Raw genomic sequence first — 12,581 nt, 5'->3', positions numbered from 1 at the left:
GAAAAAAAATAAGAAGAAAATACAGAGTGGTAGATGAATGATGAGTATAGTAGACTCGGTAATCAGTTTGTTAGTGCTGCGTCATTAGGGAGCTTTAAAAGAAGAATAGACAAATTCGAGGAAGAGCATGACATGTGGAAATAGGTAGTTTGTTTCTCATACAGGGCCATGTGTAGGCCTGACGGCTTCTTATATCTTCCCTTATTTTCTTATATTCTTATGTTCTTGTGTTTGCTCTCCTCCATCCCTTCATCCCTCACCTGTCTCATTCTCTCATGTTTCCCTCACTCACTGTTTTTCCTCTCATCAGCCTCATTCCCCACCATTCACTATTCACTCATCACCCCTTCATCTACTATTCACCACTCAGCCGCACCTCCTTTCCCATTCATCCTTTCGTCATCATGTCTTCACTCCATCACACCTTCCTAATCTTATACCTGTCTCTTCCTCCCTCACGCCCGCCTCTTCCCGCAGAGCTCCAGTTCAAGCTGGATGAACAGCAGCCGCCCTCCAGCGTGTGCTCGTTGCCTTGCCTCACAGGACAAGCCAAGAAGTATGTGGAAGGGGAGTCCTGCTGCTGGCACTGCTTCAACTGCTCTACTTACCAGGTTAGGGTGATGGTGGTGTTTACAGACAGACAAACAGTATCACAAATAAGCAACAAAATTTGTGAGTATGAGAGTACACACACACACACACACACACACACACACACACACACACACACACACACACACTTAGGTTTAGTATCATTAATTAATTCTAAAGCATACTTTCCAATATAGGAGAATAATGGTTGGGACAGCATTACAGAAAAAAAAAAATACATATATATATATATATATATATATATATATATATATATATATATATATATATATATATATATATATATATATATATATATATATATATATATGGCTGCTTCTCCTTCGCGGCCTTCACAATATTAGGTAAGTTATTGACGCACGTAAGGACGGAAACAAAAGCAGCCCGAGTTTTCAACAAACTATTATTCTTTCTTTATATTTTTATTCACTTTATGCAACTTTCTAATGAAAGAAATTTTCAGATTTTTCTTTTACCCTTGCTGTTTACATGAGTTAATTAACCAGTCAGCCAGTTAGTTGGTTTGTTTGTTAGTCAGTTTGTTAGTCAGTCAGTCAGTTGATTAGCTAGGTAGGTTAGTAATTAATTAGTAGTGTAGTTTGTTACTTGGTGAGTTAGTTTTGTTTTCCTTGTTCACTGGAATAATCAAAAAGACGTTGCTATTCTCCCAGATCGTGAACCCGCGGGATGAGACGCAGTGTTTCAACTGTGCCTGGGGAACGCTGCCTGACGCCGGTCACCTGCGGTGCAATCCTATCCCGGAGGTAAGCAGTCGGTGGTAGCGGTGGTGGTGGTCGTTTTATTGCTGACTTACAGCATATTTTCTTTTCTTTCAGTTTCTTGTCTTGTATGACTAGGCTGAATGTGGTAATCATATAACTGTTGTGAGTGGCGAGAATTAAAGAAGAAAAAAAAGATGATTAGAGGAGTAGAAAGGAGATAGAAGACAGATAAGACGAAAAGAGAGTCCAGAGCGGCGGAGGGGGGCCCGCCCACTGAGTACGAAGCAATAGTTGTTTTGTCTTCCTTCCACCCACTCCCTTCTTGAACACCATGTTGGGAGTGCAATTGTTTGAAATATTATAAAGTAGTAAACAATATGACACAGTTAAATTGCCATTAGCCCATTCAGGGAGGTGTGACAAGTAAAATGATCAAAATCTTGCTGCTCGTAGTATGTGGGGGAATGGGATGTATCTGTGGTGTGTCATCCCTTTTCTCTCCCCTGTTCTCTTTTTTGTCATGTGAGTTCTCCCTTCCTTATGAGAGGCACGGGCCGGCGTGGTGTCCCTTCTTTCTTTAGTCATTGTTCGGTTGCTGAGGAGGGATGAGGTGCGAATTGAAGCAGGACGAGGCTTGGAGAATTTGTGTGCTCACATTCAGAGAGCGATTAGATTCATATGATATTATTTGACTAGTATAGCAGTAAACCCCTGCTGATGTTAGGTGAGAGAGAAAAGTGTCTCCAAGAGCCTGCCTGTGATTGTAGTACATTGTAAGTAAAGAGATACCTCCCACAACAGCTCTTCGACAGTACAGTCTGTTGAGTATTTGGTGTATCTATGAGCGGTCAGTAGACCCTCATCTGCTGGTGTGGGCAGCTTGTTTCTGTACATGTTGTTTTGTTACATACTCTTAAAAGAAGGATTATCGGAAAACTGCTGTTCAGTGAAATTTATTACCCCATCAGGCATTGGTGTTCGGCAGGGGGGAGGAGGAATTAGAGACCTGTCTTCCAGGAGGCTGTAAACGACATTGTTCTGTGAGAGGATATAACATGTTGTTGGACAGTGGGATGGTTTTTGTTACTGTGGTTGCCCAATGAGGTATTATATCTCGACCTCTTAAGTGTGTGTCCTTTATTGTAATTGTCCTTTCCTAGAATGTGGCTGGCGATTCTTTCCCAGCTGTTGGAGTGATTTACCAGCAGTAATATTCTCTTGCCTGTAGGTGGGTGAAACAGGCTGACAACTTCATTTATGTAGCTCACCACAGGAGGCCAGAAGGAGCCTGTGGAGGTGAATCTTAGCCCTGCTCTACTCTGTGTAGAAGTGGCAGTGTAGGGAGGCTGATTCCAGGTAGTGGCAGCCGAAGGGAAGCGAAACCTGTGGTTATGACCGTTTGTGGAAAAGCTGCAAGAGTCCAAAAGGGACTTTGTAACCAGTATTTAGCCCTGCACCAAGTTACCTAAGTGGTGACTTAGGGAAGCGAGCCGAAATAAAGGCCACTGTGAGAGGGGCAGGATTTGTGGTCATAATATAATACACACACACACACACACACACACACACACACACACACACACACACACACACACACACACACACACACACACACACACACACACACACACACACACACACACACACACACACACACACACACACACACACACACACACACACACACACACACACACACACACACACACACACACACCGCTTGTTTTTTCTAACTTTACTCTGACCCTGGTGCTCTTTTCACTTTTATTTTATTGGTACACACAAAGACCATCCCACTTTTCTAACCTCGTCTGATCTTTTTTCTTTTCACTTTTATTTGTAATAATACAGCTCCTCCTCCTTTCATGTTTTCATGTAACTATTACAGTTACACATTTTTGATAATGATGATTTGATTTCGAAGTACTTGTGTATTTGCTTTTCACGTTGTCTTTTCTCAGATTCTGGCAGCGAAGAGACCAGTACATAGGCAACACACTCTAAGCTTGTTTGCTCTTTTATTGCCTCGTGTCCTCAGCTTGTCCTCACTTTTTTTTTCCCCCTTCCTTCGTCCTCATCCTCTTCTCTTCATTCCATCTTTCTGCCAAGCCGTCTCCTCTTCACTTCCTCCTATTGCTCTTGCCTTCTCTCCTTCTCTCTTTCCCGTTTTGATATTTTACGTCTCTCTTCTTAAATCATCTCCGCCCTTTCTTTTCCTGATCTCAAATCATCTTGTCTCTTTCCGCCCCTCTATATGGAGAGTGACCTGGTCACCTACATCTTTAGGCTCCTCTTCCCTGTGTGTGTGTGTGTGTGTGTGTGTGTGTGTGTGTGTGTGTGTGTGTGTGTGTGTGTGTGTGTGTGTGTGTGTGTGTGTGTGTGTGTGTGTGAAACAGAATGAAGGAATGAAGTTTCCAGTTCAGATTATAAGGACAGAACGAGGATGTTCAATGTAGAAGAGGGATAATTGTCTGGAAGGTTGTGTTGAGGTGATAGATGGAGGAACTGAGTTTTTGAGGCATTGAACAATACCAAATTTGCTCTGCCCCAATCAAAAATTTTAGAAAGGTCAGAAGTCAGGCGTTCTGTGGCTTCCCTGCGTGAATTGTTAATTTCCTGAAGTGTTGGACGTCTATGAAAAGACGTGGAAAATTGCAGAGTGGTATCTTCAGCGTAGGAGTGGATAGGACAAGAAGTTTGGTTTAGAAGGTCATTGATGAATAATAAGAAGAGAGTGGGTGGCAGGACAGAACCCTGAGGAACACCATTGTTAATAGATTTAGGAGAAGAACAGTGACCGTCTACCAAAGCAGCAATAGAACGGTCAGAAAGAAAACTTGAGATGAAGTTACAGACAGAAGGATAGAAGCCGTAGGAGCGTAATTAGGGAATCAAAGCTTTGTGCCAGACTCTATCAAAAGCTTTTGATATATCCACGGCAACAGTAAAAGTTTCAGTTCTTATTCTTCTGCAGCTGCTCCCATGTTCATATGGGGTCGCTGTTCCTCACTAGTCTTCTCCACAAGGCTCTGTCCCCAACCTCCTCTCCACTCAATCCTCTCTCCCTCAGGTACTCTCCAATGTGATCCTTCCACCTTTTCTTTGGTCTGCCACGTCGTCTTCTTCCCTCCACTTCCATATCCAATATCCTTCTGCCGACATTCCCTTCTTCTCGCCTTTTGATATGACCGAACCATCGCATTCTCCTTTCTTGTACTTTCTTTGTCACCTCCGTTACTTACTTCATATCTTGCATCCATACTTCGCTCTCCTGTCGACCATTATAATTCAGATAATCCGTCTTCTCCCTGCTAATTCTCAAACCTCTCCCTTCCAATGCTCCTCGCCATCTCTCCAACTTTCTCTCTACCCCATCTCTACTTTCATCCACCAAGACGATGTCATCCGCGAACAACATGGTCCACGGTGCCTCCTCCTTTATATTTTGAACACTATCATCCATGAGTAAGTTGAACAGATATGGGCTCAGAGAAGATCCCCGGTGTAGACCCACTCTCACACAGAACTCCTCTGTTGTTCCCACACTGCTCCTTACCCTCGTCCTTGAGCCTTCGCACATGTCCTGGATCACTCTCACATACTTCTCTGATGCTCCTTTCCTTCTCATACTAGCTCAAACTTCCTGGCGTGGTACTCTATCATAAGCTTTTTTCCAAATCAATAAAAATAAGGTGTAACTCTCTTTGCTTCTCCCCATACCTCTCCAATAGTTGTCTTAGCGCAAAGATTGCATTTGTAGTACTTCTCCCCGGCATAAATCCAAATTGTTCGTCTCCCACCTGTGTTTGCTCTTTGCCTGATCTCAAATCAGGCAAAGAGCTTACTCTTCTCTCAATTATCCTTTCGTACAGTTTCATTGTATGCGACATTAATTTAATTCCTCTGTAATTTTTACAGACCTGTATGTCTCCTTTTTCCTTGTATATTGGGACAATATCGCTGCATCTCCATGCATTTGGGATTTTCTTCTTTTCATAGATCTTATTTACCAACCAACACAGCCACTCAAGTCCTTCCTCTTCTAAACTCCTCCACGCCTCTACAGGTATGTTATCCGGCCCTGTTGCCTTCCCATCGTTCATCCTCCTCAATGCTTGTTTGACTTTCTCCCTTGAAATTGCTATTGTTCTCCTATCATTTGGTTCCCCATCCTCCAACACCCCTCTTGGGTTTTCCTCATTCAAAAGTGCCTTGAAATATTCTTTCCATCGCTCTTTTATTTCATTATCATCAATTAGAACTCTTCCTTCCTTAATTTTAACCTGCTTGATATGCGTAAAATCTTTTGTTGACTTCTTTCTCTGTCTTGCTAGTGCAAATATCCTCTTCTCACCCTCCCTGGTTTCCAATTTATCGTACACGTCTTCCCTTGCTCTAGCTTTCGCTTGTGCTACTGACCTCTTCGCTTCTTTATTTGCTTCTCTGTAGTTTCCTTCTGCTTTTTCATTTCCCATTCTGTCATATATTTTTTTTGCCTCCTTCTTTGCCTTAACTTTCTCTCTCACCTCATTATTCCACCACCAAGATTCCTTATCATGCGGTGGGTCCTTGCCTGATCTTTTCCCACATACTTCTTCCTCTATCTCAATTATGTGCCTGCTTGTTGTTGTCCACCATGTATCTGGATCTTCAGCTTCTACCATCCTGTCCAGCACTTTGATTTTAAACTCCGCTTTCAACTCCTCATCCTTCAACCTTCACCATTTAATTTTTGATGTTCGTTGTTGTCTACCCCTTCTTTCCCCTTTCATCTCGAAGTCTATCACGATCAGCCTGTGTTGAAGTGCAACACTCTCGCCTTAAAATTCTTTATTTCCTTCAAGTTATTTCTCCTACACATTAAGAAATCGATCTGACTTTTCCTTCCTCCACTGCGATATGTCCACATCTGATTTTCCTGTTTCTTATAAAAAGTATTCAAGATTGCCATGTCGAAAGCCACTGCAAAATCCACCACCTTTTCACCTTCTTCATTTCTCTCTCCCACACCCCGTCCCCCATGTATTCTCTCAGTAACATTTCTATTTCTTCCCACATGGCCATTCAGCAAAAGTTTCACTAAAATCTTTAAAAGAGGATGACCAAGACTCAGTAAGGAAAGCCAGAAGATCACCAGTAGAGCGGCCTTGACGGAACCTATACTGGCGATTTGTGAAGTGATAGATGTTTAAGAATCTTCCTGTTGAGGATGGATTAAAAAAACTTTAATGTGTTGCCTATGTACTGGTCTCTTTGCTGCCAGAATCTGAGAAAAGACAACGTGAAAAGCAAATATACAAGTACTTCGAAATCAAACCATCATTATCAAAAATGTGTAACTGTAATAGTTACATGAAAACATGAAAGGAGGAGGAGCTGTATTATTACAAATAAAAGTGAAAAGAAAAAAAGATCAGACGAAGTTAGAAAAGTAATTAACGTCTTTGTGTGTACCAATAAAATAAGTGAAAAGAGCATCAGGGTCAGAGTAAAGTTAGAAAAACAAGCGGTGTGTGTGTGTGTGTGTGTGTGTGTGTGTGTGTGTGTGTGTACCTTCCATCCCTCACCTGGTACAGAACACACTGGTCCCTACATCCTCCTGCCTTGTAAATGATATCAATAACCTTCCTCCACTGTCTTTCACTGATCAGCCGGTAGTGAGGAGGGAAAATACGCATTAACTTCCTCTAGAATATATGTTGCTGTACTTAGATTGGCGTCACGAGAGAGAGAGAGAGAGAGAGAGAGAGAGAGAGAGAGAGAGAGAGAGAGAGAGAGAGAGAGAGAGAGAGAGAGAGAGAGAGAGAGAGAGAGAGAGAGAGAGAGAGAGAGAATGTTATTTCTTTTTTATGTAGGAGGGACATTGGCCCAGGGCAACAAAAATCCAATAAAAAAAAAGCACACTGAGATGCCAGTCCCATAAAAGGGTCCAAAGCGGTAGTAAAAAAATTGAAGGATAAGTGTCTTGGAACTTCTCTCTTGAAGGAACCTAAGTCATAGGAAGGTGGTCATACAGAAGCTGGCAGGGAGTTCCAGAGTTTACCAGAGAAAGGGATGAATGGCTGAGAATACTAGTTAACTCTTGCATTAGAGAGGTGGAAGGAATAGGGGTAAGAGAAAGAAGAAAGTCTTGTGCAGCCGCGGGAGGAGGGGAAGCATGCAGTTAGCAAGATCAGAAGAGCAGTTAGCATGAAAATAGCGGTAGAAGACAGCTAGAGATGCAACATTGCAGCGATGAGAGAGAGGCTGAAGACAGTCAGTTAGAGGAGAGGAGTTGATGAGACGAAAAGCTTTTGATTCCACCCTGTCTAGAAGAGCGGTATGAGTGAAACCCTCCAGACATGTGAAGCATACTCCATACATAGATGGATAAGGCCTTTGTACAGACTTAGCAGCTGGAGGGGGGGGGTAAGAAAAACTGGCAGAGGCATCTCAGAACACCTAACTTCATAGAAGCTGTTTTAGCTACAGATGAGATGTGAAGTTTCCAATTCAGATAATAAGGATAGAACGAGGATTCAGTGTAGAAGAGAGGGACAGTTGAATGTCACTGAAGAAGAGGGGATAGTTGTCTGGAAGGTTGTGTTGAGTTGATAGATAGAGGAATTGAGTTTTTGAGGCATTGAACAATACCAAATTTGCTCTGCCCCAATCAGAAATTTTAGAAAGATCAGAAGTCAGGCGTTCTGTGGCTTCCCTGCGTGAATTGTTAATTTCCTGAAGTGTTGGACGTCTATGAAAAGATGTGGAAAAGTGCAGGGTGGTATCTTCAGCGTAGGAGTGGATAGGACAAGAAGTTTGGTTTAGAAGGTCATTGATGAATGATGAGAAGAGAGTGGCTGGCAGGACAGAACCCTGAGGAACACCACTGTTAATACTCGTAGATTTAGGAGAAGAACAGTGACCATCTACCAAAGCAGCAATAGAACGGTCAGAAAGGAAACTTGAGATGAAGTTACAGAGAGAAGGATAAAAGCCGTAGGAGGGTAGTTTGGAAATCAAAGCTTTGTGCCAGACTCTATCAAAAGCTTTTGATATGTCCAAGGCAACTGCAAAAGTTTCACCAAAATCTTTAAAAGAGGATGACCAAGACTCAGTAAGGAAAACCAGAAGATCACCAGTGGAACGGCCTTGACGGAACCCATACTGGCGATTTGTGAAGTGATAGATGTTTTAGAATCTTCCGGTTGAGGATAGATTCAAAAACTTTAGATAGGCAGGAAATTAAAGCAATAGGAAATTAAATTCTATTCGCGTGTCCTTTATTTTCTCCTATCGTTTGTTTTCTTCTCCTTGCTGTTGTCCGCAGCTGTCTTATTTCCTCTCCCCATGTTTCTCCTCCACCCTCACTTGTTTCTTCACACCTGTCCATTACCTGTTCCGTGCTACGTTCGGTGTCTACTAAAAAATCTTGGCCAGTAGTTTTTATATTTTTTTTTCTTCATTCCAGTATGATTCATCAGTTGTCTTGTAGAAATTAAATGGTGTTTTGAATTGTTTTCTTATATTTTCATGTCATCACTCTCCCTCAGATCATGTTTTATTTTATCACTTTCGTCCTGATTCACATTTTTGTCTCCGTTCGTTCCTCCTTTCTTCTCCATTCCTCCATTTCTCCTGCCTTTTCTCTTAACTTACACTTTTTGGCAATTTCCGTCTTTCTCGTCCTCAAGATTTTCTCTCAAGACTTGTCTTTCCTACTACTCTTCCTCTTCTTCTCGCACATCATCTGCATCTCTAATTCTTGACAGTCTCTCTTTCCTGTGGTCTTTTACTAAAACTCCTCCTTCGAAACCTTCTTCCCAAGGATCTCCTCCCCTTCCTCCTCGTTCTCTTCTCTCTCCTCCTCTCCCCACCAATCCTTGCACCTCATTCCATACTGTTTTACAGTCCTCTATCCTGTAGGTAGTAGTACTTAAAGGCCAAAAGCTAGGCTGCTGTTTGTCGGTTGATATTTTCCTTCGTCATCTCTTATAATCTACATCTCGACATCACATCAACACATGACTCGCCCTTCCTCACCAGGTGTACATCCGGCCAGACTCGTGGTGGGCGGTAGGCGCGATGGTATTCTCCTCCGCGGGCGTGGTGGTGACGGGTATGGTGGTGTGGGTGTTCGTCAGGTATCATGACACACCCGTGGTGAGAGCCTCGGGAAGGGAGCTATCATTCGTGCTGCTCTCCGGGGTGTTCTTGTGCTACGCCATCACCTTCGTCTTGGTGCTCAAGGTGTGTGTGTGTGTGTGTGTGTGTGTGTGTGTTACTTTCCTTATTTATTCCTACCCTTTTTTTTGGAGTTTGGGCAAGTGCTCTCTCTCTCTCTCTCTCTCTCTCTCTCTCTCTCTCTCTCTCTCTCTCTCTCTCTCTCTCTCTCTCTCTCTCTCTCTCTCTCTCTCTCTCTCTCTCTCTCATTAATGAGCAACTCCAAAAATTAAAATATGGAACATTTTTTGTTACGAACACCTAAATTTCTTTGAACATATTTTCACTGATACCTTCATTGATACCAATTATTAGTCTCACATTTTAAAACGGTTTGGACAATCGCGTCATCCTATTATTAGAAACCAAAATAACTCTTAATTTTGCTGAGTGTCGCTCAATTTTACTCTCGTGAAACATGACGTGAGTCGAGGAGTGAATAAATGAGTATAACAAGGAGTGTGTTTAAGTTGTCAGGGTGAGGATGAATAAAAATTCCAAACATTAGAGTGTAAGTGTTGTAAAAGTGCTAGGTGTTAGAGGGACTTTTTATGAACGCAAGTGTACGTAGGTAGGTAAATGTGCTGAGGAGTAAATGAATTACGCACGTGTGTGCGTGCAGTGTGTGAATGACGGAGTTAGTTGAGTACGTATTCTACATAGCAACCTTTGGGAGCAATAACTAAAACATTCCTTCTCGTGTGTGTGTGTGTGTGTGTGTGTGTGTGTGTGTGTGTGTGTGTGTGTGCCGGCAGCCCTCCAAGGTGGTCTGCACCATTCAGAGGTTTGGTCTTGGCTTCTGCTTCGCCGTGATCTACAGCGCCCTGCTCACTAAGACCAACAGAATTGCCAGAATCTTTAACGCAGGGAAGAGGACGACCAAGAGACCCTCATTCATCTCACCGCGCTCCCAGCTGTGCATCTGCTCCTGTGGCGTCTTCGTGCAGGTTAGTACGGGTCCTGAAGGAGTGAGAGGTGCAGAAAAGGCAACTGAGTGGGTGAAGGAGTGGTGTGAAGGGGTAAGACTAGGGGATGATACGAATGGTGACTTTGTGTTTAGGAAGAGGGAAAAGCAATCTTGACTATGGGGGTGACTAAAAGAGGAAAAAAAAATGGTAAGAGTAATGTAAAAGAGAGAGAGAGAGAGAGAGAGAGAGAGAGAGAGAGAGAGAGAGAGAGAGAGAGAGAGAGAGAGAGAGAGAGAGAGAGAATGTGTTGTTTGTAGCAGCATTTTAACATTTATATTTCTGTGCCATCCCAGTCAAATGGCATCAATAATAACATCCTGCTTTCCTTTGCTTAAGATTGACTCACTTTTTTTTTATTTTTGCATTTATTTATATTTTTCTACACACACACACACACACACACACACACACACACACACACACACACACACACACACACACACACACACACACACACACACACACATACACACAAGCGGACGTCCCGCTCCACTCACATAACGTTTCTTCATTTGTGTGTGTGTGCGCGCAGGTGGTGGTGACAAGCATGTGGAGTGTGGTCAGCCCGCCCCGCGCCATTCATCATTACCTGGTAAGGGAGGACAACTTTCTGGTGTGTGCTGCTTCCATCAACGCCTCGTACGTAATTGCCTTCGCCTACCCCATCGGTGAGTTCTTTCCTCTTTTGATTTTCACAATCCTGTGATTCTACTAATTCTTTCGGTCGTCGTTTTGATACTTATATTATTTTTCTTATATAAGGTAACAGTAGTGGTAGCAGTAGTTTTGTAGTTTTCTTATTAAGAAGGACGCTGGCCAGGGGCAACAAAAAGGTCGAGAAAAGGCCCACTTGAGTGCTGGTCTCCAAAGACCAAAGGTCTCAAAAAGAATCCTTGAACACTGGGAGATAAGCGTCTTGAAACCTCTCTCTTGAAAGCGTTCAAGTCATAGAAAGGGGGAATACAGAAGCAGTTCGGGGATTTCCCAGAAAAGGGATGAATGATTGAGAATACTGGTCAACTCTTGAATTAGAGAAGTGGACATAATAGGGATGAGAAAAGTAGAAAGGCTTGTGTAGCGGGACGCAGAAACAGGAAAAGAGGAAACATAATCCATCCAGCCTTTGTAGTTTGCTCACTGTAACTTTTGAAAGATACCAGTCTCTGTGGGGCAACATTAATATAAGCAAGAGCAAGTGGGCGGGTGATCTGTCACCCCACCTTTGTCTCTCCTCCTGCCCCCTCCTCCACCATCACATGGGCCTGTCGGCACGCGTCTCCTTTGTCTGAACCGCGCAGGGGCCAGTCCTTTGTTCAGGAGGGTTGTTGCTAGCCTGCAGAGTGGAGGTGGTGACGCGAGGAGAGAGTACTGGCATGTAATAGGGCTATATTCTTGTCAGAGAGCGCTTATTAACTAGTATTGTATATGAGTTAGCGACAGCCTCAACCCTGTTGATTAAGTAGTTAACACACCAGTCATAGGAATTTGGCTGGGTGTGTGGTGCCAGTTGTACTCTTGGTGACAGGGAGTCCTCTTGGCCCGCCCCCATCTTTTGTCTTGCATGTTTTTTCTTGTCGTTAATGCTGTCATATTTTACTGGGATCCAGAGCGGTGTAGAAAACTTTGGACCCAGAGGATATAGAGATTCTCGGCCGTACAATAAAGAGTACTCTCCCCCGGGCCTTACTGTTTCTAGGTGGTATTAACTTGTCTACTGGGAGGGTGTAAATGTTACTGTTTAGCAGTAGGAGGTAATGTTCTGTGAGTGTTGGTGGTTTTGTCTCGAGAGGGCAGTAGTTTACAGAACATTACAAACTTCATAGATGTTCGTCCTTTCTTGTAGCTACGCTACCTTCCCCCCCCCTCTAGAATGTGGTGGTGCGATTGTTTCTCAGCAAGTGAAGTGCGTTAGGTTCCTGTTGGACATGTTATTATTATTTTTTTTTTCCTGCGTTAAGGTAAAAACGGTGTAGCGATCTCACTTCTTTTATTAACCACAGGAGACCACCCTGCACCCTGTGCAGGTGAGTGTGGGCCATGCGATAGCCTACACAGGTGATAATTTATGGAAGGTAGC

At 43.2% G+C, this 12,581-nt stretch overlaps 1 protein-coding gene across 1 annotated transcript in view; it reads left to right on the top strand.

The window, feature by feature from the left end:
• Positions 1–12,581, top strand: part of LOC135115230 (metabotropic glutamate receptor 6-like) — a 112,987-nt gene that overhangs the window by 76,975 nt on the left and 23,431 nt on the right. Inside the window, 5 exon segments of the mRNA XM_064031770.1 lie at positions 478–611; positions 1,284–1,376; positions 9,360–9,563; positions 10,292–10,483; positions 11,037–11,172. Coding sequence (XP_063887840.1) covers positions 478–611; positions 1,284–1,376; positions 9,360–9,563; positions 10,292–10,483; positions 11,037–11,172 — 759 coding nt within the window.

The sequence above is a fragment of the Scylla paramamosain genome, chromosome 29 (genome assembly GCF_035594125.1).
Source record: "Scylla paramamosain isolate STU-SP2022 chromosome 29, ASM3559412v1, whole genome shotgun sequence".
Taxonomy (NCBI): Eukaryota; Metazoa; Arthropoda; class Malacostraca; order Decapoda; family Portunidae; genus Scylla; species Scylla paramamosain.
Note: the sequence above shows the minus strand (reverse complement) of the source record. Positions and strands in the feature narration are given on the sequence as shown.